Source organism: Paramormyrops kingsleyae, chromosome 25 (assembly GCF_048594095.1).
Source record: "Paramormyrops kingsleyae isolate MSU_618 chromosome 25, PKINGS_0.4, whole genome shotgun sequence".
Lineage (NCBI taxonomy): Eukaryota > Metazoa > Chordata > Actinopteri > Osteoglossiformes > Mormyridae > Paramormyrops > Paramormyrops kingsleyae.
In genome coordinates this window covers 29212959-29239752 of record NC_132821.1, presented here as the reverse complement: position 1 = coordinate 29239752, position 26794 = coordinate 29212959, and the positions used below count along the sequence as shown (strand labels likewise).

At 43.7% G+C, this 26794-nt stretch overlaps 1 protein-coding gene across 7 annotated transcripts in view; it reads left to right on the top strand.

Moving 5' to 3' along the window:
* Positions 1–26794, top strand: part of LOC111853062 (receptor-type tyrosine-protein phosphatase delta-like) — a 276305-nt gene that overhangs the window by 184196 nt on the left and 65315 nt on the right. For all 7 annotated transcript variants that reach the window (XM_072707602.1, XM_072707597.1, XM_072707596.1 and 4 more), the window contains exons 10-11: positions 15351–15496; positions 17399–17540. In XM_072707602.1, coding sequence (XP_072563703.1) covers positions 15351–15496; positions 17399–17540 — 288 coding nt within the window. The remainder of the gene's footprint in view (positions 1–15350; positions 15497–17398; positions 17541–26794) is intronic.

Here is a 26794-nt window from a genome sequence, read left to right as displayed (position 1 = left end):
GAGATCCAGCTCAGTGAGCAGCCTGATTCACCCCTTATAGATCTGCTTCCTGCCGCCTTCATGCTGAGTGTGGAGGGAGATGTTGCTGCAAGGCGATTGTACTTCATCTGCTTGTTCATTAGGAATTATCTCCCCCCAATTAATGAGTTAATAACTCGCACCAAACTAATTACGATAATGGATGACAGCGACTACGGTCTATCGATTGTGCCGTCAGGCTGGATCGTTTGAAACGGGAACGCCAGGAATCCTGGGGCATTTCCTCTGAGAGGCTTGGCAAACTGCAAGAAGGAGCGTTTAGATTTAAGACTAGATTATAAAATTGGGTGCAGGCCAGGGACATATAAAGGGGGCGGAGCTACAGGGACACTGGCCTCAGATGAAAGCTGATTGGCTCCCAGAGTGTCTGCTCCCCTGTCACTCCCGGATTCAAAGCATATCATTGGCTAATGATATGTTTGGCACCTCTGTATGAAATAGGGCCCCTCTTATGCCCCGCACCTTATAAGACCTTTTGACGTGCCCCTGCACTCTTCTCTCCAGGCGGGCAAGCTTCGTAAGAGCCTCGCTTTGAAGCACATGGTGATTTCTGCGGGTGTTTCCATTACTAGGGGGTGAAAACCCTACAGGGTGCCTCATTCCTCTCTGCACTCCACCCCCCCCCCAAACTTTGCATCTTAGAACAAAGTCACTGTGGAGGGCAGAGGGGCAATTAGGACGTTCCACCGTAGTCAGCGGGGTGCTCTGAGTTTCAGTTTTATGTGCGACGGGGGGGACGTTTGCCCAGTGGTTAATGATGCGGCTTCATCAGCTCCGGGGAGGGGGAGGGGGAGGGGGTGCGTGAATGGACTGTCTGTTTCCGGGAGATAAACCATGAGGCGTTCCTTTCACCTATTTTCAAGTCTCATTTCATGGTAATAGGAAATCCTGAAATTTACATCGCACCCCTCGGTGAATAAATATCTTCCTTTCATTCCCCGTGGGTGGAAATTACCGCCGGACAGCGGAGTCCACCGATCGTGTCTGGTTTGTGGCTCGACTACAGGGGACGTAGAAAAAAACAAGAATAGTGGATTGTTTTTCATGACAGGTCCGTGGGATAAACACTGAGATGGCTTGAAAGAGAAACAGCTGTAGAAATTAGCTTTCTTTTTTTTTCTGTTTGCATGTGTGAACAGCCAACTGGTGCTCAGAGTTAGAAAGCATCTGTTCTTGAGAGCTAATGTATGTATGGCATGGCAACTTGAAAATCATTTCATTTTATTTTTCAGTTGGAGGTTTCACACCAAATTAGTTGTCACTGCTCATATTTTCCATGATTTCTCTTGAATCATTTTCAGATCACTGTTTGAACCCTACAAAGAGTGTTTTGATGCCCTTCTCTAAGCAAGATTTCACTTACTGTAGTCCACCCCCCCCAAAACATACATACACACACACACACAGTCATGTAATCATATCTTTTTGGGGACCACTCATTCATTTCTATGGGAAAAATGCTAATGCTAACTATGACAACCTTAACCCCTACCCTGCCCTAACCATAACCATAAGTAACCAAACAAAATACAAGAGTTTTTGCATTTTTAGTTTTTTCATTGCGGTCACTGATTTTTATAAAATTGAGTTTTCCCATATAGGGACCAGGAAACTGGTCCCCTAAAATGTTGTTAATTTGTTTATATTAAACACATTTCAGTCACACAGGGTATCTGGCTTTTCAAAGGAAAAGTACTGAAATATTAAAACTAGTGTAAATAACTGAAATGTCACAGAATGCAACCAGAGGTATTCCTTCCGGTTTGTTTCGCTCGCCCTTTCGTGCCCCCTAACCAAATGGCACCCTAGGCGATCACCTGTGTTGTGTATGGGCGGGGGGGGGGGGGGGGTTGTGACATGGACACGACACCTATGTCGCTGCACAGGGCGACAGCACAGAATGCTTGTGGGTGTCACCTGTCCATTCATGATCAGCCAAAATTATCATGGGACTCAGGCATCACATGATCATGGAAACAGCCAATAGGATCTCATGAAGTATGGAGGGCTTGCATTACACCCTTCAGTAGGAACTTCACTGGATGTTAAATGTTGTCATTAAGAACGATGAAAATGGCAGCAATTATGTTCGGTTAGCAAGCTGGGCTGGAATATCTGGTTTTGCTGTCCTCCTCCTCAGTTTCACTCTCCGGCTTTTGATTCTCCTTTTTTTTTGGCAGCTGACCAACGGATTGGTACAAAAGTCAGGATCTTATTTTTATTCCTTCTAATAGTTTTAAGTATTTGTTTCAATGTGTTGCAGCTCATTTGACTCTACTGGTTGTTTAAATTTATAAAATGATATCTTACTCACCAAATCAGATGCAGTTCAGACAAGAAAAATTAAAGATAAATGGATTACGAATATATTATTAAACATAGAATTAATGAATATATGAATTTCATTGTATCTCATTTTCTCTCCCCTACTGGAGGCTGTATGAGCCAAAAATGCAGAATGTTATATATGGTTGGTCCCTTGGGATTCATGCTTTTTTGTTCTTTGTTATGGAAAATGCAGTTTTGGACGAAAGGAGATCTGTTTATTAAAAGAAAGGGGGGATTTCATTTGCTGCGGGAACATGGGCTGTCCTTCTTGGTGGGAGGAGTGGCAGCTAAACTCCATGTTTAGTAGCAGAACTTCAGAAGCATGAAGTGAAAGTGAGCCGAGTAGCGGTATGTTGCTCCGTGGATCGGACGCGATCCGAATGTCACCGTTTCAAATCCCGTGGTCAGCAGAGTGATTTCACATTTCGACCTCTGAGCAAGACCCTTAACCCCCCCCCCCAGTTGCTCCAGGGACTGTCTGACACTGCTTTCTCAGAAAAGAAAGGCATCTCCTGAATAAATAAAAACATAACCTCCTTTTGGGCCCAAAGCCTCCAATGCAGGGGTCTCCAACTGCGGTCCTGGAGAGCTACTATCCAGTAGGTTTTCTATCCTACCTGGTAAATACCAGGAGCAGGTGTGGCTCATCAGAAGCCAAGTAGGATAGAAAACCTACTGGATAGTAGCTCTCACCGGAGTTGGAGACCCCTGCTCTAACGCCATGAGTGACTGTGCAGGTCTGTAGGAAGTCTGAGCTTCATTTTCGTATTGATGATTCTTCCCTTTTGTGGAAGATCCTGGGGGGCGAGATCCTCTAACTACCAGAATGAGCGCATGCCTTGTTTGATTGATACATTTGGCTTCATCGTTTTGAAAAACATCTGCATTCCATTTCTACTGGAGTCTTCCATAAACGAGAGCACTGTGAAACTGTGTGTGCTGCAGACGGGCCTTCACGGGTCCTGCCACAGCCCGTTCATGAAGTTATGAGAAGCAAATTCACCCCAGGATGCCCATTTCCCATTCGTGGCCTTTTTCATGATGCGTCATGTCTGCATTCATAAGAGATTTTATATCCAGAAACTGACTGATCGTTGCTGAAACTTCCTTTTTTTTTTTGCCGGTTGCTTTGATGAATTGTACGCCGTTGGCGTAATTCATGTGCTGTACGTGAAATTCAATTATCTCGCTGTACATTCAGAAGATTTCAAGGCATTCTTTATCTTAAGGGGTCACAAGAGGATGGTAGTTTTGCCTATGATAAAGGCGTTGCTTTTTTCTGTTGTAAATGGGTTGTTCAGCAATATGTTTTGGTTCAATGAAGCTACTTCATCCCGGGTAAATTGAGAGGGGGCTCCTTTGGATAACTCTATCATGGCCGGTTACCGTGTTTGAGCCGCGAGCTTTGAACGCCAGCGTTTGATGTGTTCCTTTGCATAACCTCACCGCGAGTGATCCGAGTCTCCTTCCTTCTGATGTCGTCACATTAAAAGAGGACCTTGAAAAGTGTGGGACAGTGCAAACTCTAACTGATGGACAGTCTGTACACTTCCTCAAAGTGGAATAAAGCAGTTAAGTTGCTTTCCGAGGGCGGACATCTCTTATCAAAATTCTGTGTGAGATTTTATAAAGATGACACCCCAACGTTTTATCCCGGGAGCCAGATTTTATACCTGTCTTAGCACCTTCTGACCTTGGAGTCTCAGGTTCACCTCAGAGTGTCATCAGAATATGACCTGAAGCGCTGAAATGAAGATGTGAAAATGAACATCATCAGTTCTATCAAAAAGCACCGAAGGAGCACTGGGTCCAGTTCACCTCATTTACGTTAACGTCTGCTATTTTCAAGCTGGTTGTGGTGAAGACGTCGTGCTGGGGGGCCTTCGAGGAAGCCCCTTGTGTGAAAGAGCCACAGCCTGCTGTCCCATGCTGAGTCCAGAGCGATCACAGCACTCTGCGTCACGACGATGGTGCATTAAGATCCCTTATTGGTGTGCTCGACCTGGAACGCGATTACAGCCACCATTTTCTTGTTCCTCCCATGTGTAAAGCTATCTAATATAATGATGATGTCGTTTTTTTCATTTTCCATATTTGAATGTAACTTTATTGGTTTGCCATGCAGACAAAATGAATGGGGATCGTAGCAAAAGAGAGAAGTCGAAGAGAGGATGATGGATTTTTTTAACTGAGTAACGTGCAATCCTGCCACAGTGATGTAGGGCTTCTGTAATGGCTTCCGGTGGAACCCTGGAGAACAACAGTAAGATCCCAAGTGATGAATGGCACAGGTCACATGGCGTCGACCGTAGGGTACGAAACGGATGTGTGCGAGATGAAAGCCCAGTTCTGCAGGAGTCCCTCCAACAATTTGGTTCAGAAGGGCAACTATGAAAATTGACTTCAGGAAGCCATCATCCCCGGTTCAGAAAACTGCATTATGAAATATGACAATACTGTTATGGAAGATAAATGATTAATGCATATTCCTTCCTGTGTGTTTTGGCAATGGAATTTTAGATGTAGAAATCTTTGTTGGAAGTCTTCTAAAACTGGGGAATATTTATTGAACCCTTCAGCATTACTTGCTAAAAATAATACGGAATTTAAAATATTTAGTTAGTACCGTACACATGTCCTGTGAACTGTTAGCAGGCTTAAAATGGTACACATGGATAGTATTGAAACCCTCCTTTATAACACGCTAAAAGAGCATGTTCTCAAAACCAGAAACAACTAGTAACAAAAACTACAAAGGAACATGGACATGGTCACTTGAAATCTGTAGAAAAATAGCACCATTTGTTATGGAACCTTAATGGTACAGGTGCACCGCAGCCGTAACTGTGAACCGTCTGTGTCTGTTTGGGCTGTTGGATTCGGAAGTGGCTTTTACAGATTCTCTCAGTTACTTTGGTGCATTTCTCACAACAGATTCAACATTTTCATTTCTCAGAACACTTAGTGCAAATGGCAAAACATCATGGATGACCAGCAAAAGCAGGCGACCTCATCAAAATCCTTAGTCCATGTCTCAAAAGCGAGTACTTATGTCATTGAACATGTCAGTGGCATCAAAATCCCGAGTCCATGAATCATCGTCCACAGGCATGAGAGGCAAAATGTAAAGTCATGTTATCAGTATAAAATTGGCACAATCTTCTTTCTGATACACAAACCATCTGAATGACAAGGGCAGGAAACATAAAAGTAAAAAACACTGATTGCGGGAGATTGATTCAAGAAGAATATTTTATTGATTGCACAGGTATATGGTGACATACCAGGCACTGCAACTGCAGTCTAGAAAAAAATGCATCTCAATGCTCTATGCATAACATATGAAATGAAAAAAAAAAACAATTACAAAATCAAAAAGGGAAACAATATATACATACTGAAACTCTAAATGCTTTCTACAATTGCAGCCAATCCTGTATATTGGGCCACATGTTCTCATCCACATCACAACGGATATCTTCCTTTGCAATGCAGCGTGTAAAGAACCTTCTAGAATGTCTTATCCAGCCTTGCAGACGTCTGCTGTTATATCCCGACACACAGCTTCCATGGCAGCAAGCAGTGTCATTTGTGTATGTGGGTTACGGTCATATACCTTCCACCTCTGAAGAACTCCTCAGTTGGGTTGAGGAATGGGGAATATGGTGGTAGGAATTCCATCAGCGGCCTGGGGTGGTTGGCAAACCATTGCCTGATTGGGTTGGAATGATGGAAACTCACATTATCACAAATGATCACATACTTTGGTACATTTTCCTGACCAATCTCCTCTTCAGGAATGAGATCCCTGTAGAGGGTGTTCAAGAAGGTCAGCAGATGTTAGGTGTTGTATGGCCCCACAAGAGGGATGCGAGTGTGGACCCCATTGTCCGAAATAGCCGCACACATAGTGATGTTCCCACCCTGCTGGCCTGGCACGTCAACAGCAGCTCTCTGTCCAATCAGATTACACCCATGTCTCCTTCCTTTGGCCAAGTTGAAGCCAGTCTCTTCCATGTATATGAAAATGGTGCAGGAATCATTAGTATTGTGAATACATGCCAAAACCTATAAAATACACTTGATAGCCAATGATATCTTGTTCAATACTTTTGACTGCAATGACAAGTTTGTCTGGAGTGTAAGACTATGCAAAAGAGGGCTACACAATGATCATCATGACAAAAGCAACCGCTGATGTATGATATAGCTGAGAATTGCACGTAAGCATCTGCCTGAGTGTACTAAAGCAATTTCAAAATGACGAAAACAACCAGAAACGGTTGTGGGATTTGAACGAGCAGTTTTGAAAACTTCAATTCTGTTGTGAGAAATGCATCAAAGCAACTAAGACAAACTATAATGAATCATGTCGCTGAGGGATCTCCTGTATTCCGCTGGTTTGAAAACTCCCATAGGACCATTTTGTAAAATTATGTTTATGTAAACATGTGGGGATCTGCAAGCATATTTGATCGTTCTGCATTCTCACCGGCAAGTGAAGATCACATTCTGAGTGCCGTCGTCCGCGTGCTATGACTGTAAAGGGATGTCATGCCATGCTGTTGTCATGGAAGCACCAATGCATAGCCATGCTTGGAGTCGGCAAACCCATACACATGCAGTGTGTTTGATTTATTTGTCTGTTTTTTTGTTTGTTTAATGTTCCTGTATCTGTCTGTTTGTTTGTTTAATGTTCCTGTGTCTGTCTGTTTGTTTAATGTTCCTGTGTCTGTCTGTTTGTTTAATGTTCCTGTATCTGTCTGTTTGTTTGTTTAATGTTCCTGTATTTGTCTGTTTGTTTAATGTTCCTGTATTTGTCTGTCTGTTTAATGTTTCTGTAATTACAGTTCTTCCAAGTCTAACTAGAGAAGTTGACTGTATGGTCATGCTTGCTACTTGCGCTAGATTTCAATGAACCTGTATCTCCAGACAGGAGAGGTCCTTAACAAGAGCGCCCCCTAGAGGGTAAAAGTCTTTCCTTCATACCGGGGATTGTTGTATGGTGTAAATTAGGCCACAGAGAGACATGCAGGTGTTGGTGGGTGCAGTTTAATATGACCATGCCTTAATGGCACCCTCTGAGCACAGAGTGTTTACTGAGTCGGTTTTACAACAAAAAGTTATTTGCCTGTAGGAAGAGTTGGCGTCTAACAGGCTCCACACCTACTGGGAGAAGCCGTCATGATCGTTTCATAGATTTATAGTTAATTGAGGCTTGTAAGGCCAGATTTAATTTGTTATGAGGAAGGTTCCATGTTTCTCACAAAATGGGACACTGGCCCGCTTGTCCCAAAGCAACCCTGTCGAGAACAATTACAATTTTTCCAAGAAAATGTCATGCAAAATGCATTAGCTGTTTAATAGTTTAAATGTGAGAACACCTTGAGTGGTCTGTTCTGGTCATTTTTGTATTTTGTGCAACAAGGTTAATTTATTCTGCCCCTAGAAACATATGTTCTGTGTAGGAGATGATATTTTAGATATTTATGTTTGTTTACTTTGCTCCCTACCTAACACACTGTACAGTGCATGCTCCCTACCTAACACACTGTACAGTGCATGCTCCCTACCAAGTCACGGATAACGTAAATGAAATACTTATCTCATGTTTGTTCATCATTAACACATAATTTGTTCATCGTGGCACATCTTTTATCTCAACTGTATTTGTTCATAATTTGTATTTCAGCAGTAATTGAGTTATTACTAGGCATTTTTGTCCCATCAAGTAAAGTGTTACCCAAAGTCTAAATCCACAGAGCTACATACCATCCCACAGGGATAATCCCACAGTCTGGTACTGTAAGCATTTACGTCCTTGTGCTGTGGCTGTGATGTTTACATTAGTTAATCTTTTACCCTTCAGTTAATTAGTTAATCTTTTGCCATTCGGTATGCTTTCAGCTATTACAAACATTTAAAAGTCTGATGTAGGTTTCTGAATTGCATGTAACAGTCAAATCGTCATGCTGCCATATAACACAGGATCTGAGGTCACCAATGCTGTCCGGCATAAAACTTTCCATATGTTTATCTCCGATTTTAATTTGTTTGCTGCATTTTCCATACGCAGTTTTTTTTAATTATGTGCATTATAAAACACATCAGTGTTAAATTCTGAATTTTAATTGACTGAACCTTGTACGGCTGTCTTCAAATATAAATTTTTATATTAAAAGCTTTACGGGGAATTTCTGTAAAGCCTTGAAGCTTTCTCATTTACATAAAAGTGATTTAAATAATGTTATTGCTCCATATACCTAATCTTTCTTACTCATGTAATATAATAATAGAATATTCAAACATATTCCAAAGTATAATTTTGCCTTAAACCTCGCCAAGAGCTGATTTGAGGGAGCTAATACATTGGAACAATGGCAACAAATTGGTTTTATTAAGAAAATTAAGTAGTGGAGTATGTTTGTTAACTTTAGTGTTGGACTTTACGGGGTACGATGGGGTTACATTCCGATAAACCTATAAGGAGAAAATATCTTTAGGCGAAAATGCATTTTAATACAGTACACCTAACCTAACAAATATCGTATCCCAGCCTAGCCTACCTTAAACATGCTTGAAACACTTACAGTTGGGTAAAATTATAAATCAAAGCCTATTTTATAATAAAGTGTTGAATATCTTATGTAATTTATTGAATAATGTACTGAAAGTGAAAAACTGACTGGAATCGGAATACCCATCGTAAAGTCGAAATATCGTAATACGGACCATCGTAACCCGAAGAGCGTCCGTATTTTCCGCTTCGCTTGCGTTACCAAGGAGCTGGAAATGGCCTTCTGGGGGAGGTGAAAGACGAAGGTGTTTCATGTTGAATTTTCATCATCAGGTCTGTCTTCAGACTGCACTGACTTCTGTCTGTCATCAATCAAGGCCTGACTCCAGCATACTTCTGATATTGCTCCAGTTTCCTTCAAACCGTAAATTCAGCTGAGCCGTTCTGCACACCGCTGTTGTACCGAGCTGTTATTTCGGCACTTGTGACCTTGCTGTTAGCTTTAACGAGTCTGCCCGTCCTCCTCTGACCTCTCTGATTAACAAGGTGTTTTAGCCATAGAAGTAGCACTGACTGATTGGCTTTCTCCGTCATACCACGCTCTTTAAACTTTAGACACAGTAGTGTGAAAATCCCAGAGGGGTGTTTCTGAGATACTTGAAACGCTGTGTCTGACACCAACAATCACACCATGTTTAAAATCGCTTAGATCACACATCTTACTGTAGCTGTCCTAATGCCCAGCTACACAATTACTAAGTCTCTTCACCATGTCTGTATTCATTCTGGTGCAGCCATGTGATTTGATCCTTAACTTTTTTTTTTAATTGAGAAATGTATCTATAGAAAACATCAGTAATTAATATGATAGTCTTCTAATCAACTACCCTTATCAAGGACATAGGATGGCTTGGTGTCTGTCTCAGCGAGTATATCTAGGATGGGATGCCAGTCCATTGATTCAAAATGAATGACACTGTACTTGAGATGAAGTATTTTGGTATTAAAGCAGCGTCAGTATTTATGCCTAAACCAATTTGATTGTCTTGGATATGTTTAACGTAATATCCCTAAGTGTTTAACTGAGTTCCCACAAGAACATTCCAGTACACTTTCTTTTTATTCCGCTCCTTTTATGTCAGACATTGACTCTATAAATATATCCAGCAGTCACTGCGATTTAGGTCTTGAGAACTTCAGAAAAATTTGTGGAATTCAAGCTTCTCAAATTGTGCGCTTTGAGAAAATATGAATGGAAATGAGTAATGAATATAGCGACTTAATCTGATTACACAATCAGCTACAGTATTTTCAGCATTCTGTCCAACTAATCTACCAAAAATACCTTAAGTATACGGTGTATGTTTTTTGTTTATCTTAAATAAATATATTAAAAATTTCAATTTTATGAAGTGGACCTAAATTATGTAGTATAAACACATTTTAGTATGCCATAAAACTGTGATTTAAAAGTTGATTTAAAACTAATCTGGTTATGAGTCAGAGGCACTACACTGTAACCTAGTGCACACTGGTGGTAGCTGAATGAAAGTCATGTCAGGTTTCAGCCGAAATTCTGAAAGCAGGAATGCAGTAATGAGAGAAATAGCGTCCGCTGTGCAGTATTCCGATGGTCGTATTTAATTTAAAGAAATTCGCGCCTGCATGGTGGGAGAAATGTGGCAAATAGACGGTAATGCCTCAGTGTTGGAGGTGGCTCTTGTCCTATCAGATAATTAAGTTGTGCAGACGTGACGTTGAGATTACAGTAGACAGAAGATATACGGCTGTAGTCGCTTTTCTGCATAATGTTATTTCCACAATTTCGGGGGTGGGTTGGGGGGTCCTAATGGACTTAGTGTTGGGCATTTTTTGCAGCAATTCCAAATTCATTTTACACTATAACATGTTTACCAGCTGCCTAAAATTACAAAATGGGAGCCGAAAATACAATATTTTGCAGCTCCACCAGCATTTTAAATGGTGGAAAGTGTGACATGTGCTCTTTTTCGCAGTAGATCTAAGTATCATATCAGTACCTCTCCAGGCGTGTGGACAGAAAAGGCGGTGTTTAAGAGTCTCCCCTCCGCGCTTGTTTGAGTAATTTTAGCTTTTTGAGGGATTTGCAATCAGTCGTCTTTTTCTGTAACTACTGTCACAAATGTGTATGGAAAAAAAAAATCATTTACCTGGTAAAATAGTCTGAAATTTGCTGTTTGAAAGTAACAACAAACAAGACCCCCACACACATCCATCCATCCATCTATCTATCTATCTATCTATCTATCTGTCTATCTATGTCTTTCTTAATAGAAGCCCTGCTTTGGAAATACACACCAACTGTATGTGTCACTCCATACACCTTCCAGTTATCCACTTTACCAGTGTTCGGTGTTAATTGCTGCAGATAATAGAAACATTTATTTAATTGGGTTTTCTCTTCCTAATTAATTCCCTTCTGATGAGCGCGTACTTGGGTAGCAGAATGTAGAATGCGCTTCCATTCACAGATCCAGGAGCGGACAGGACAACAGTCTGGGCAATCAGTGCAGAAAAGGAGCACTCTATCTTAAAATGCCTGTCAGCCGTTGTGTTCGCACTGCTTGAGTTTTTCAGCCTTCAGTCTGCAGTCCAGCCTGATAATTCATCTATATTTTAGAGAACTAAAGAGGTACAAATATGGGTGATGCATCTCCAAATGCTCTTTTCGCACAGCCACCCTAATCACCCACGCATTTGTCTGGCCGCCACCGAAGTGTAAGGATTAATTATGGCTTGGCTTTTTCAGTTAAATATTCAGAGGAAATTAGGGCTTTCCAAGCTTATTAAATTGAATATGTCATTCAGCAGGATTATATACGTAGGTAGAGTGGTCTTTATTCTATACTCTTGTAAAATATGAATTCATTTCATCTGCAAGTGCTTCTTAGAGACTTTCAAAGCAGTTCTCCGATATATGCTTCTTAATTATATTTTTCTAATGACGCGGTGGGTGGATAATGGTTTTGTAAAACCTTATTAATGGGTCCTAGTCCTCATTATGATATATTTAGTTTAAAAGGCTGTCCTACCCAGAATCACATATAAGATAATTAGCGAATTCAATTAGTAGCGACTTGCTTTGTTTAATAATTAATCTACATTTAAGGGACACGCTTGTTCTGGGTGATTGCGTGCGAGTTACTCATCTTCAGTTGACGTTCACCTTATTGGATAATATGGGTGCTGAGACAATCTGTGGGGAATGAAAGTGTGCGTTCTAGTCAGCATTAGTGGGGGGAGGGACCTTCCTGAAAAAAAGGACTGTGAAGGACATCGAGCAAAAAGAGGGGGATCGGAAATGGTCGGTGGTCCGCGTAGCTACGAGGCACGGGCCACAAGTAGGTCGTCGAGTCCTCCGCTAGGCCCCCAAATGATGCTTGGACTCATTTCTCCGTCCATCCACTCAAGGGCCGGGCCTCACATTTTAAGGATCGTCTGGGGCTTTCAGCCACCAAATTATTCATACCGTGTCCACCCGTGCTAAAATGAAAGCAGGACGACCGGCCGGGGCCTTCGGAGCATAGCGTGCCTTCATGAGTTAGTGAGTATGACAAGGTTATATAACGTCCTGAAGAGGGCCGCTGACGTCACTGCCCTCTGAGCTCGCTTTACACTTTTCATTTGTTTGTGAATGCCGGCTTAACGCTGGATTAACTGGACGAGCCTCAATATTAATTCAGGTTGATTAAATCCAGCCCGATAAACCAGTATACCGCCTTAGCTAGGTGCTGGGTACTGTTTTTTAGCCGCCGTTTGTTGTTCTGCTAGCGAAGCTTTGGATCTTTTTAAAAGCGAAAAGCAATTCCTCTCGCCTTGTCATTCCGACGTCTGGTAAGCTTTTAAGTCGGGATTTTCTCCGACTCCGGAATGCCATTAGTACAGAATTCGTGACGTGACCGGAGACAGGACCTTCGATGTCACGTTCACGACTGGTATGTCGCCACGGGATTGGCGAGCGGCCGTCGGAGAGCGACGCTGTCGGAAGCAATGCTCCCAAAATCCGTTATGGGGAATTAGGTGCTTTTCATGATGAAGGAAGAGAGAGAGAGAACGCCGACACCCCGGACGGCGTCTGGGCCGGATGTGGGAATGCGACGTGTTGGCCCCGGTACACGGATCTCCTTTTGTTTTCCCTCCATATCCTCGCACAAAAGCGAACCATATTTCTAGGAGGTGGAAGGCCCAAAGTCACGCCTGTTTGAATTCCTCTGTAATCTTTCGCTCGCTGTTTTAGCAAACTCCAAACGTTGCTAATTTTAGACGCAGCGAGTATCAGGCCGCCCGCGGAGACTGCCTCTGTGCCATATGCTCTGAAGTGTCACTGTTACATGCGGCTGTTTCCGAGCCAAGAAATGATCTCTATAAGGGGTGAAAATACATTCTGTTGATTATCTTTCAGTATTTTTCATGCATTTGTTTTTATTTTAATAAGAATACTCCACCTATGTGGATCTTGATGCCCTCTTTAGTTACACCGATTCGGTCGGATGCTAAGCAGGACTGTCAGCCCTCAACAGGCGTGGGAAAGATTATACCTAAAAACCTAAAAACATTCTGATCGATGTTTTCTTTTTCGCTTTACACCGATATACTCATGGTTCATTTTTTTGTTTACTGGATGAACAGTAATGCACCACAATGAATAATGTACAAAATACTCCCAGTCCAGCATAAAAATTGCTGCTTCGACATAAAGATCCCAAGCTTTTTGTCGCTATGGTTGTATTTTTAGTCGACGCAGGGCTGCCGAACACCCGGCATCGTTATGCCAACGTGCCGTAGCGTCATTGCACCCACTCGGCAGAGCGATTCCAACTTCTACGATCGATTTGACAAAGAAAGGATTTATTCTGTGGAGCGAATTAGAAAAGGAGCTGATGACAGCGAGGCTGATGGGATATCGCCGAGGGTGAATGGGCAGCCAGTGGAGCAGAAGAGATGATGCCTGCGACAGGCTGCAGATCTAACGAATGAATTGACAGGTGGGGTGTGGGGCAACGTTTTATACCACCAAGCATTCCGATATTATATTTACACTCCCTGTTCGGGAATGTTCTGTACTTCCTGTTATATACAATACTGTGCAAAGGTCTTTGGCAGTCAAAGAAAATAATGATCGTCATGTTGGTGTAAAACTGTGATATAATCCCTGCTAAAGTGTGTCAGTTTAGCCATTTCATCCCAGGTATTTGCAACAACCCTAAAATACAGCCATGGATCTTTGAACTCAACCACTAGCACACCTTGTTTGGCTAATCGATACCTCATTGAGTTATTTAACTAATTAAATAAAATAATTAACTGAGCTGGTAGTGAAGTTTAACCTATACATGGAATTGCTGGGATGACCCTGAGTAGAGGTTTGGGAACCAAAAAAATCTAGTAACTTTCTGGAGAAAAGAAGAAATTCTTTTTAGATTTTATTGTGTTACTATATAATGCTATTTTTTTCTTCTGAGAAAAAAATACATTACCAAGATAAGTAGTTTACACCAGTTATTTGGCTGCCCCAAACTATATTATTTATATTGAAGAACATGAACCCTTTCAGACAGTCCTGATCAATGGTCAGGTAGGGTTAGATCTAAAAAATTTCATTCATGTTAACTGTGTTTCGCATTCATATTTAAAGGGGAATTTGTTTCCCTTTAACGAAGGGATCATACAAGCCCCAAAATAATGGTAGCCGTTTATTTAGAGTGGACTGCCTCAAGCTGGCTTAGGCGTTTGTCCGTAAAAACTCCCCCGGATCACATCAGGAAACGGTGTCATCAGCAGCTTGCTCGCACAGTTCTGGCGGGGAGACGGAATTTGTGGCAGCCATGACCGTGTTGTTGTAACACAGCTCTGGCAATCCAGACTGGCAGAGGCTCTGGGAGTGTAGTTTCAAGGCAAAGTTCAAGGAGTAAACAAATCCTAGAAAACCAGAAGAAAGTATGTGAGCCTGTAGAGACAGGATATGGTTTGTAAGTGTCGATGTCAATGGAAGATTCCTGCTACCAAAAGGGAAAACATTCAGTCTGTTCCATGTGGAACTGATATTTGTGTCGTAATGATGAATTTTGAGGTCTTCTGCAGCCTGAAGTACTTCCAGCTATGGATGTAATTAGTGGTTTTCATCAGTGAATAAATAAATTTGTCATGTATGTTTTTTCGGTACGGCTGTAATCATCTTTCAAGTTTCTAGTTAAAAATTGGCAAAGTATATATGTGTCTCTGTCTGTATAAAATGTGTGTAACTCATTTTTACATAAGGCAACATATTGAGGTCATCTTACGATACTAGCTACTCATGCAGGCTATACAACGCGAGTTGTTAACGGTCGAACTTCCCCAATAAGAGGCTACATGTTGCAACATATTCCCAGCTCGTCAGCTTGCATGGCCTTAATTGCCCACCTGTTCTCCCTCTCTGTCCCATCAGCAGCACCAAAGTTTCTGAGAACCCCCACCGACCAGACGGGAGTGCAGGGCGGGGTGGCGTCCTTCATCTGCCAGGCCACGGGAGACCCCACGCCGAAGATAGTCTGGAACAAAAAGGGGAAGAAAGTCAGCAACCAGCGTTTTGAGGTATTAGGTCTATTGTTCTGATGTAAAATGCTCGACATCTGAATGCCTAAGAGTCTTCGGTTGTCCTCTTCCTCATCCTCATCCTCATCCTGCTGCTTGCTTGATCTACGTCATGCATTAATGGATAGCAGCCATCACGCTAATTTGATGCTCGCATGGTTTAAGTGGGGAAATGTACAGATAGCATCAGAAGGTTGGTCTGTAATTTACCCTGCATTTTTTCATCAGTCTGACATTGACCGACAGACAGCTTATGTTCAGTTAAAAATAACATGCCTTTTTATTTTAGACTACTAAACGCACGCCTTTCTGTCGTTCGTCCGCACGTGGTTATTTTCCATGAGCATGCTGTCGCTGAACACCGATAAGAATTGTTCCATATTCCGCCAGAATTTCACCTTAAACCATCCACCTCAGTTCCTCAGCGAAAGCCCTAAGACTGTGAATGACTGCATTTCTTGCCCCTGAATACAGATTTACTCTTATCGTTGCTCATCACGTGTGTGTGTTGAATGCGCGGCGTCGTTTCCATGGTGACAGCGGCCATGGAAATGCTTGCATGACCCAAGTGAGATTCCTCGCCCCCCCCCCCCCCCCCTTCTTCATCTCTAATGGAGCAGACATGCCTATTAATCCCTGCATGATCTCTCCCATCCTGTTCACATTCAATCCACTGTTTGACCCCCCCCCCCCCCCCCACCCCAAAGGTTAAACTTTCGTTTTTCAACACGAGCAAAGCCCCTTTGCCCTCCATTAAAGATGTGCACTTCTGTACAGCACCCTTGTTTACGTTTAAACTTGCCCCTGAGTACTGCTGAATTATTATGCTGGCGTTTCCGTGAACAGTGAGTAACAAGCTCCGATACACCTGTCTGTTTTAACGCTCGTGATTTCTGTCAGGTGTCGTCAGTCCAGTCGAAAAAAATTAACACGTTGCGTCTTGTGAGTCGTCTGTGTCAAGATAAATGTCCGCTATTCTGTCTGTGGAAATGAATGTCATGGATAAGATAGGTACATATTTCCCACGGTGCAAATCGACAACACTTGGGATAGCCACTGCAATATGTATGTGCACGTCTGTCTGTGTTTGACCAAACTAACCAACCCACCATTTAATTTACTTAGATAGTGAAGATCTTTGTCCCCTCTCAGAAGCTTTGGTTCATTGAGTGATTACATTTTAATTTATATATATATTTGAGAAACTGGACTGTGATATTCATTAATATGCATGTTTAGGGCAGTCACATTAGTGGTTTCAGCTTAGTGAAGCATAGTGAAGCATAGTGAAGCATTCTTACACAGTGCCCCATAATCTGTATCTGCAAATAATCTGCAGATGCATTATTTGAGCAAAATATCTAAGAAACAAATCAGCTACCACCAGTAATACAGTTCAGGTGATGGCGAGTCATATTTATAGTAGCTATTTAGTATTTCCTTTCAATTTCCTGATAAGGAATCATATATCATCCTCTCAGCAAATATCAGGATCCTACACTTAAGTAGCCATTAAGATATGCCACATACTCCAGGTCATAGTACCCTGTGGTCGTAGTATCCTGTGGTCGTAGTATCCTGTGGTCGTAGTACCCTGTACGCTGCTCTTTTCCCAGATAAAATGTGCACATATGATATGATGCGGTTCGTATGAAATCAATTTGCCTCTTTGAGACCTGACAGATCCCTAGTTCATCAAACCGCAGGCCAGCATGCTGCAGAATGAAGAGAGAGCATCACATGGTTAAAAATACCTCATCCCTACATTGCCAACACTCCATATCTGCTTTAAGTGTCTTCAGGTCAAGAAATGAGTGGTGAATGATGATTTCGTGTCAAACTATGTCAGGCAATGTGGACAAAAAAAACTCCCTTAACATATCTTGTCTCTCGCACCTGCAGGTGATAGAGTTCGATGATGGATCGGGCTCTGTGCTGAGAATTCAGCCTCTCCGCACCCCGCGGGACGAAGCCGTTTATGAGTGTCTCGCCTCCAACAGTGTTGGGGAGACGAGTGCTTCCACGAGACTGACTGTTTTACGTGGTAGGTTCTCTCCACTCGGCGAAAGCGTAATTACCCTGTAGTACTGTGTTCTTCGCCGTCTTGTCTCACTCCTTGCAGTTCGACAGGTAGAGCGCTTTTTGTACCTGTTTCCTGTTGACCACGTGTTACAGGCACATGCAGATAGGGGGGGACTTGGGGGGAGGGGGGAGGGCTGAGCACCTGCAAGTTTTGCCCAAACTATTTAATGTGAAGCTGTGTGTGAGCTTTAAAGGCACTGAGTGACTCAATTAACCTTTGAGTGACTCAATTAACCCCCCCCTCAAAAAAATAAAATAAAATCTATGTGCAGCTCCAGATTAATCAGTCAGGAGCGTTAAGATACAGTAAGTTGAAGTGGCTCAGTGGGTTGGATCTCTGTCTCTGTGTCCAGAAGGTTGCCTGTTTGAATCCCATCCTCGGCTGAATAATCCTTGGGACCTTCAGCAAGGTTCTTAATCGCCTCCCCTCCCGCTACACTTTCCAGCTGGGTAAATCGCCTGCCCCTATGCTCAGATCCCAGGGTTTGCTTTCAGTTATAGGTTTCTGTCTCAATGGAGAGCAAGACAGGGGTCATGGGAATGTTACTTACACAAAAATGTTCGGAGTGCAGAGTGGAAAATGGTTGGATCTGAGAGATAACCAGTAAGACTGTAGAGGAGGTGGGTAACTAGAGGAGGTGGGATCAGCCAATCAGACGTCTTGGTCCTGCCTCCTCTAATTCCTCCTCTGTAATCTGATTGGTTATCTCTCTGAACCAATCATTTTTCATTCTGCACTCCGAACTTATTTGTGTAAGTAAAACTCCCACTGGCTAAAATGGGATATTCAAAAAGAATCTTCCAAATGTACCTGTGTTTGTACTTGTGCAAATGGCAGATAAAGCTTCATTTTGCATTGAGCATAGCTTCCTGAACACAGTTGAGCGTGTCGGTCTAACCTTCCCAATGGATAGACAGGGACAAGCTGAAGGGTTTCACCCGGGCAGTGACTATCGAATTTGGGCCGAACGTGTCAGATTTTCAGAAGCCCACCACATACCGAGCGGCGATCAATTTCTGATGAGCCTAAGACAGGCCTGACACGGGCAGCCCAGCACGGAAAGCCCCCGCCGCGGAAAGCCCCCGCAGCAGAAAGCCCCCGCCGCTGAGCCCAGGTTAAATTCCCTTTCAGCAGAGGTCAGCTTTGGGCCGGATAATTCACTGAGCCCAGCCAGATGGGGGTGAGGGGTGGGGGGGGGGGGCAGTTAACGGCTCAGCGATGACTGCAGCTGCCTGTCAGAGGAATGTGGGTGGAAAGGCTGCACAGACTGTCGTCTGTTTGTTTTCACCTTTGTGTCAACACCTTTTACGGCCTTCATGGGCGTCGCTGCTTCGCTTTTTCTGGAGGGAGCGCAAGAGTGAATCCAAACTTGTTTTTGAGCAGGACGTCCAGAGGCGGCATTTCAGCGTGGCCTGTCCCGTCATGACTGTTCCATACGAAGCTGTTTCATTAGCTCTGCTGTTAAAAATCACGCTGGAGGGGATGGTGGGAGCGACCTGGGCAGATGATTTCCAAGCAGAGCCTCCTTGGAAAAGTAAGCAGCCTGATTGGGTGGTGTGGAGAAGAACAGCCCCCCCCCCCCAGGCGACATCGAGGGGGTGGCTTTTAACACCACTGTGTTTGGGTTTTATAGCCCGACTCTGAGATGCCCCGCTAGCTGGGCTACAGAGGAGTGATAGCGTCGGTAGGTGCTGGATTCTGCCCCCCGCAGAGACGAGAGCTTGTGGAAAAGTCACTGAAGAGTCCTGATTCTGATTCCCCCCTCCCCCCCCGCCAAACGCTCAGCCTCTTCCTGGTCCAGGCATTCGAGCACCACCAAAGCCACACTGGGTGACAACAGGAAGAGCAGAAAATACAAACCTGTGTCAGACAGGGCCGATTCTAGGATTTTGTTAAAGTAGGGGGCATGAGGAGGGGCCATAATTCATATAACCTTATTGTTAGCCAATGATATGTTTTAAATCACTGAGTGACGGGGAGGGGGCACTGTGAGGGCCAATCAACTTTCAGCTGGTGCCCCTGTGGCCCCGCCCCTGTAGGCTATAGGCCCCCAGTTTCAGACATAGCTGTTGAAAAAATTAAAGCTAGGCAGTGCCTTTGAAAAGCATTCTGGGAAATTGTGTTTTCTATACATGTTTTATCCTGTAATTTTAGCATGTAAGTTCTCTGCTAACGGACATAAGAATCATGTGCTGAAATAGCTGGCTGGGACGTGTATGCGAAGCTTCCGTCTTCGCCAGGCTACGGGATTTGCTGGAAGGCAGAGAGAGATGTTTCCGTTCATCTCGCCGCTTTGTCCCAGCTTGTCCAAGTCGCCCTGACGGTGCTCCTGGGTCACGGCCTCTTATTAGGGTCGAGGGTGGGTCACTGCAGGGCATTAACCTTTGTCACGTTGATTCACCTCAGAGTCACTGCGGCCCTCGGCTTCCTGCCGAAAGGTTTTCCTGTACTTTCTCCCATCTGGTTTACAGTCGGTACCGGAAAGGTTCTCAGTCTCTGCTGATGAGGAACTTACCCACCGAACGATGCTGCTGAATGTCATTATTATTACTATTACTATTATCATTAGCAGTAGCAGTAAGTGTAGCACATAGAAATTATGCATAGACAGTGATAATCGACTGTTAAGATTATAGATGTAGAAAGGTAGAAGGTCACACCAATGGACGGTCCGCCAAAATCGCTTAATAATAATGTTAATAGTATTTGGTTATAAACGTGCATGCAGTGGAAGTTAGGAGCAATATGCATACTGCAACCATTAGAGTGACTGCACTGTGTTTATGTGGAAGCTATTAAATCATGCAGCAGTCATTAAATGAATTACATTCCGAAGAGGACTTTTAATTTGGCAGCAGTCTGCACAGGAAGACCTCCCTTGCCAGAATGAAATGAATTAGCGCAGTTTTATTGCACATGATTTATCAGACCGGAAATGCTGTGGTTGTGACATCGTGAAATAGGATGGTGGGACTTCTTTTGCATACGTACCCTGGTGTCTAAGCGTGTAAAAGTCTAAACCATGCAATTAGATCTTGACATTTCATGTCATCTGGAGTCATTTTATTGAAATGTGGCATATATATATTTATTGGCACCATATGTAGAAACATTGCCATTAAATTGCTTTGGGCTGAGATGAAGGGTTTTAAAACTGTCTGTCACTCCTGTGTCATCTAAATTGATTTTTCCCCATCTTTTGCTTTAGAAAACGGCCCGAACACTCAGCTTTAAGAAAACTCATTTATTTTGAAATTTATATATTTATTTGCTGTATATCATGCCATTTTGCGGTGGCTTCTGTATAAGGGAGCTCGTATAATTTTAATTTAAAGGAGTGCAATATGAACGGCACTGCAGTTAAACATGTCAGTTGATAAATTGCTGAAAAACAATCTTGAAAACTAGTTTGGGGAAATTTTTTGGACTGTTCAGATACTGTCCTGGCGGAGTAAGGTGCCGTTATGGATGTCTTCAGTAATAGCATATATATTAGACGTTTAGAGACTATGTTAGCCTATGGAAAGTGCGGAGCCCACTGAGTGAGTGACTGGGTCTGTTTTTAAAGATGTCAGCAGGAGTCGCTCAGATGGGCAGCATAATTCTTACTTTTCTTGTTGATCTTACACTTTGGCTACATCTGTTAAGAATCACTACTGAAGCATATTAGGCAGCATCGAAATACGGATGAATTCCTAAATTTCCCCCGTTCACTGTTTCTCTTGACACGTCTCACTTTTTCGGTCAGAACGGTACTTAAAATAAAGGCGCGGGTGCTAGCTTTGAAAAAATTCTACGTTGCTGCAGATGCCATGGACTTTGGCACTGAATACGTCTTCCGGTAAAATACACTGTCGACGGTCTGTCCGTTTTTACCGGTTCAGCGGGCCTGAGGTATCGACATCCAGTCAGGCTGTACCTTTCACGCCACCCGTGTTGCCCAAGTCAATAACGATGAAGGAGTTCCTTAATGATGGATGAAATAATTAACCTTCTCGGAAGTGAAAGGTTCTTGGTAACTTTCTCATAGCTGCACCAGCGTCTCCGATGGCCGAACGGCGAAAGGAGACTACGATTGGCTAACATCTTCTCCTTTCCCGAAGTCGTTATTAAGCCCCTTTCCGAAGTCCATAATTGTGAAAATGTTTTTGTAATAAATAATCACTAGAAATAAGTGTGGTTATTTATGTTTAAAATTTCTAAATGCTGAGTAGGCTGTCTGTGTTTAAGCTGATTGAATAAATAGCCCACTGTGTTCCAATGCAATTAAGAGAGTCTATAAATCTGGAAATCTGTTCCTGCTACCAGTAATATATGAGATTTAGCACTAGGAACCAGCTTGATACTGAGCCAGACACATCCCTGGCTTCCAGAGAGATGGATGTGCTCGGCGCCGTCCAATAGGATGTGAGAAAACATCTGCTCCAGCATCTGAAGTGTTGTTCTGCTATTAAACTCGGCCTGCGTCTGCCTCGGATCTGACGCCGTGCCCATTTGTACTGCCCAAGTCTGCCCACATCTACAGTAGTTTACTCCTGCATCATCTTGTGGTTTTATACTCTGCCACTGAGGTCCAGCGTGAAAGAAAAAGGAGCCTTTTCACAGAGTTTAGTGACATGTTATACGATCGCTGTGGGTCTCGGGGAGTTTTCTGTGGGTCCGGTCGACATTTTTCAGACTCCATTACGACCGCGGTGGTGGACTCGAGTTTATTAATCCCGGCCATCTAATGCTGCTGTTTACATCTCGCCAAGTAACTTTCGCGTAGATTAAATGGGCGTTGTACGGTCAGTTTTAATTCGTATAATGGTGTTTTGTTTAGCGGCTCTCGTCGAATGGTTGCAGGGGTGGCACTAATTAAAAAACAAACAACGAAGTTTTGATTAAAACGAATGCTGCCCTTTGGCTTTGGGGAGTAGCCGTTTAGCGCCAGACGAAAACTTTTTTCTGGGACAAAGCGTCTTGTTATTAAGTTATTCTTATGCATTATTAATTCCATTAAATTATTCATTTGCTAGTTTTCATGGCTAATCCCAGGCAGCGTTTCGAGAGCACAGGGGGATCTTAAAAGCCCCGGTGTGATGTAACCCGCTAGGAGGATCAGGATCGGGATTCGCCGGGGCTGGCCTCCTTGCCGTTGGTAGCCAGCGCCAAACGGCGTAAGACGGCTCCCGCCGTCGCACCCGAAAAGAGGCTTACGCAAAGCCGTTCTGCCCAATATCCCGCTTCATCTCCGGCAACTTTTCCGAGAAGGACCCCTGTCTCTCCTGTTTGAGAGGATGATGTAATCGTAATCCAGTAGGGCCACAGTGGAACAAGATGTCACATCCGCTTGGAGCTGCTCGGACCGTGAATAATCTCCATCGCTGATGTGTAATCCGGCCCCCCTGCCTCCCCCAGACCTAGTCAATAATTCATCATGTTTGCTCTGCTGCCTGTAGAGCCTGTACCCTGTCTTACCACCTCTAAGTTGGGACTTGCTTCCTACTTATCTTTCCCATTCTGTTTGGTTGTGTGTAATTAGTATTCCCTGGTAGATGGTAGACGGACTGTACCTGTGATCGGAAGGTTGCAGGTTCAAATCAACGAGTCAGCAGAGTAATTTCACCATTAGGCCCCTGAGCAAGACTCTTAAGCCCCCCCCCCTACTTATCTTTCCCATTCTGTTTGGTTGTGTGTAATTAGTATTCCCTGGTAGATGGTAGACGGACTGTACCTGTGATCGGAAGGTTGCAGGTTCAAATCAACGAGTCAGCAGAGTAATTTCACCATTAGGCCCCTGAGCAAGACTCTTACGCCCCCCCCCCCCCCCCCCCCCACAGTTGTTCCAGGGAATCAAAAGCATCTATCAAACAAATATCAGTGTAAGATGGTAGAGACCTGAACTGGCCTCGACTTTCAGTAATTCTGGAAATACCGGAGTACTCTCGTTAAACGGCTTGATTGCCAGTTGCCGTTAATTATCCCGGAGTTCGCATTAAAATAAACAGGGAATGGTAAAACCCGGTGCGCTAACGATGTGCCGCAAATTAGCTGGAGTAACATTACCGCTATCAGTCAGAGTAGATGGATGATGTAGACAATGAGGAAAAGCACCGACCCCCCCCCCCCCCCCACACTCCCGGAAAAAAATAAATAAATCCTTATTACCACCATATCCCTGGAATTTAATAAGGCCCAGGTAAGAAACAAGGAGACTGGCGTGTTCTGTAATGAAAATACGTTTGTATGGTGAATTCCAAGCTCTTCGTTTATATACAGAGTGATAAGATTCCACTTCCAGGCCCGACCCATGAAATTAAAGCCTGTGTTTTAGCACGCTGACCTTCCTGCTTGCGAGTGTAAGACATATGGCAGGTTAATTATGAAATATTTCTAGCAAGTGAGCCTTCTGTCGACGTCCCGGCCTGGGAGGGTAGCCTGTCACTTTCCTGACAAGCATATGAGCCCCCTGTAGGCGAAAACTTCCTCTGCGTGTCAAGTTCTACAAATCCATACGGTACTTAACATGCAAATCATGGTGCACCAGGCCCCGGCACCATGGTAATGAGTCGGCGTTTACCTGCGGCCCTCTGACCGCCGCGCTCCCAGTCTGTCTGCCGTAGGGGGCGCCCTCCCCGCACGCGGACGTCAGCGCTGAGGTCAGACGGTGTCACCGTAGCATCCGTTGACGGTGGCCCTCGTTTACCTCCCTACGCTGGGTCTCCCCGGTGTGCTGGCCACTCCGGACTCCCTTCAACGCCCTTAAACATACCCGCGGCGAATATGTCTCTCTCCCCGCCAGCTGATTACCACATGGGCGCCATCAGGGGGAATTAGCGCACTCTCTCCTTCACACAGTACCAGGTGTCTGGCATTTTTTATTTATTTTTTTGCTGGTTTTTTTTTTTTTGTTTAAAAAAAATACACTGCTGATTTGCAGCCTCCCTGTTTCTTTGTCACTTGATTTTCTGAACACTTGTCAGAATTAAAATGCATTGGTATCTATTTACCCATCAGCCATTAGAGATGGGGAGGACATTTTGGTACAGAGTGGCGGCGCAGATGGGAATTGTGGTGGGTTCGCTTTGCCCGAAAGAAATGTCCAGTAAATCAAAAACTCAGGTTAGACTTATTTTTGGCAAAGCAAGGAAGTCAGTTGATAGTATTTGTTTCACATTTCTGCGGTATAACCAGACTGTGCCATTCACCAGCAGTTTACACTTCATCCTGGGCTCTGTTGTCAAGACCAAACCCTCTCTCTTCTCTGACTGGAGATGATGCAGATGTGAGCCAGCCTGGCAGATCTGCCCTGCATTTCCATAAAATCAGACGAACACTTTCTTTCCTTAGAATACACTGTTGCTTTATGTGGGAAGAGTGTTTGGGGGGGGGGGGGGGTTAATCCATTGACCTGTACAGCTGCAAGTGCACAGCTTTTCGAAAAAAAAGATTTTGTGCTAAGAAATGTGTGGGAGCCGCTGTTAGCTTTCAGGACGCCGCCAGTCACACGTGCTGACGATGACCGATAGGCCTGAAGCTGCTTCCTTATGTAAACTTTGGCTTTGTTAGTCCAAACAAAGGCCCCTGTCCATTTCGGCAAATACTTATTTCGATATGAACAGGAAATAAAAACCTTAATGGAGGGTGTCGCTCAAGATAACAGGCGCTTAATGGAGTATGTTTAACCAGACGCTGAACTGGGGCTGTCTTTTCGTATGCCTGCCAATTTTCTCCATGTTATTTTTACAATTGAAGTTTCACACTCTGTATGTAATGGGCATTTTGTGGCCAGTATGGATGGACAGCTTACTCTCTCCTTCCCTTCATTTGAGCTTAATTGGTCCTTTTCTTATGTCCTATATTTAAATTACCACCTATCCATCCGTCCATCCATCCTTCAAGGCACACATGCACTTTCATTCATCATGTATCCTGCGGGCGCTGTGTCTATCAGACGGCACGCTGTTGTAGATCCTGGCAGTGCGGGTCGAGGCCCATGAGGTACCCCGGCAAGATTCACTACCGGCGCCCCCTCCGAGACTAAATTAAATTCCCCCCCTAAGTCAGCGGGTTATGAAAGGACTCTGAAGCGCTTTATTAGAAATTCAAGTTAAAAGTGGACTGAATCTTTAAGAAGCAACAATGTAACTAAGGAACATCTCTTAGACAATGAATATTTATTTCGGTACGGTAGCGCCAATGCTTTGCCCCCCGTCTGGCAGTGTTACAGCTCGATGTGGGCCGTCCCTCTGTGAGTTTGGGGCTCCTCCCACGGCCTGGGTGGGAATGCGTGAGCGCCTCACTGTGGCCAGTCCAGGGGTGTCTGCTGGTGTACGCCTTATAGGGCTCCAGATCACTGCTGCCCCCATTCCGAAAAGCTGCAGCAGCAGCGTACACAGTACCGTTGTAGACACGTGTGTTTGACGAGGTTGAGAACGTTATTACTGTCATTACAGTAATGATTTATATTATACAGGTATATTATATATAATTACAAAAGCAGACAGACAGACACTGTGTGTGTGTGTTAAGCATATATGAATATTTGAGATATATATGAATATTTGGTATAGGATAAAATCTAAATTTAACACACGTAAGATTTTTTTTCCTTAAAATGTTCGAAGGCCACACATCCCTAGCTTTTCAGATAAACGGAGCCGTAAAATAAAACGAGTCTGATTTCACAGTGGGCCGGTTTTCTGCCAGACGGGAATGAGGAATCTGTGAGCCTGGTCTTTCGCTCTCGCCCTTGAGTGGGAAATTCAGCAGGAGCGTTTCATTCTCTTTACACAATGGGGTGAATCGGCGATCCAGCCCGATCAATTAATAAATCGATTTCTGTTCTCCTGACTTTGAGTGAAATTGGCCAAAGGGCATATAAAGCAGAAACTGGAAGCATAGCATTCTCATATATATATACTACATCAGAAATGACTTAGACTGGCTATCTTAAGTGTTCTTGTTCAAACAGTAAGTGAGCCACTTGACCCTGAATGTCTGCCATATCTATTTAACTGCGGCCACACAATTGGCTGTGTGGGGGAGGCTGTTTGTCACGGCAAGCAGGTGTACGTAACAAACTAGCCTCTGCTTGTATAGGGGATTGCTTTTAGAATTGTTTTATAAAGAGAAAACATATGAGTGGGTAATGCTTTGTCATTTTCGTACAGAAATACAATAGCGAAACATGAATAGTTATCATGAGGCAAGCAAACTTCAGAGTAAAGTTT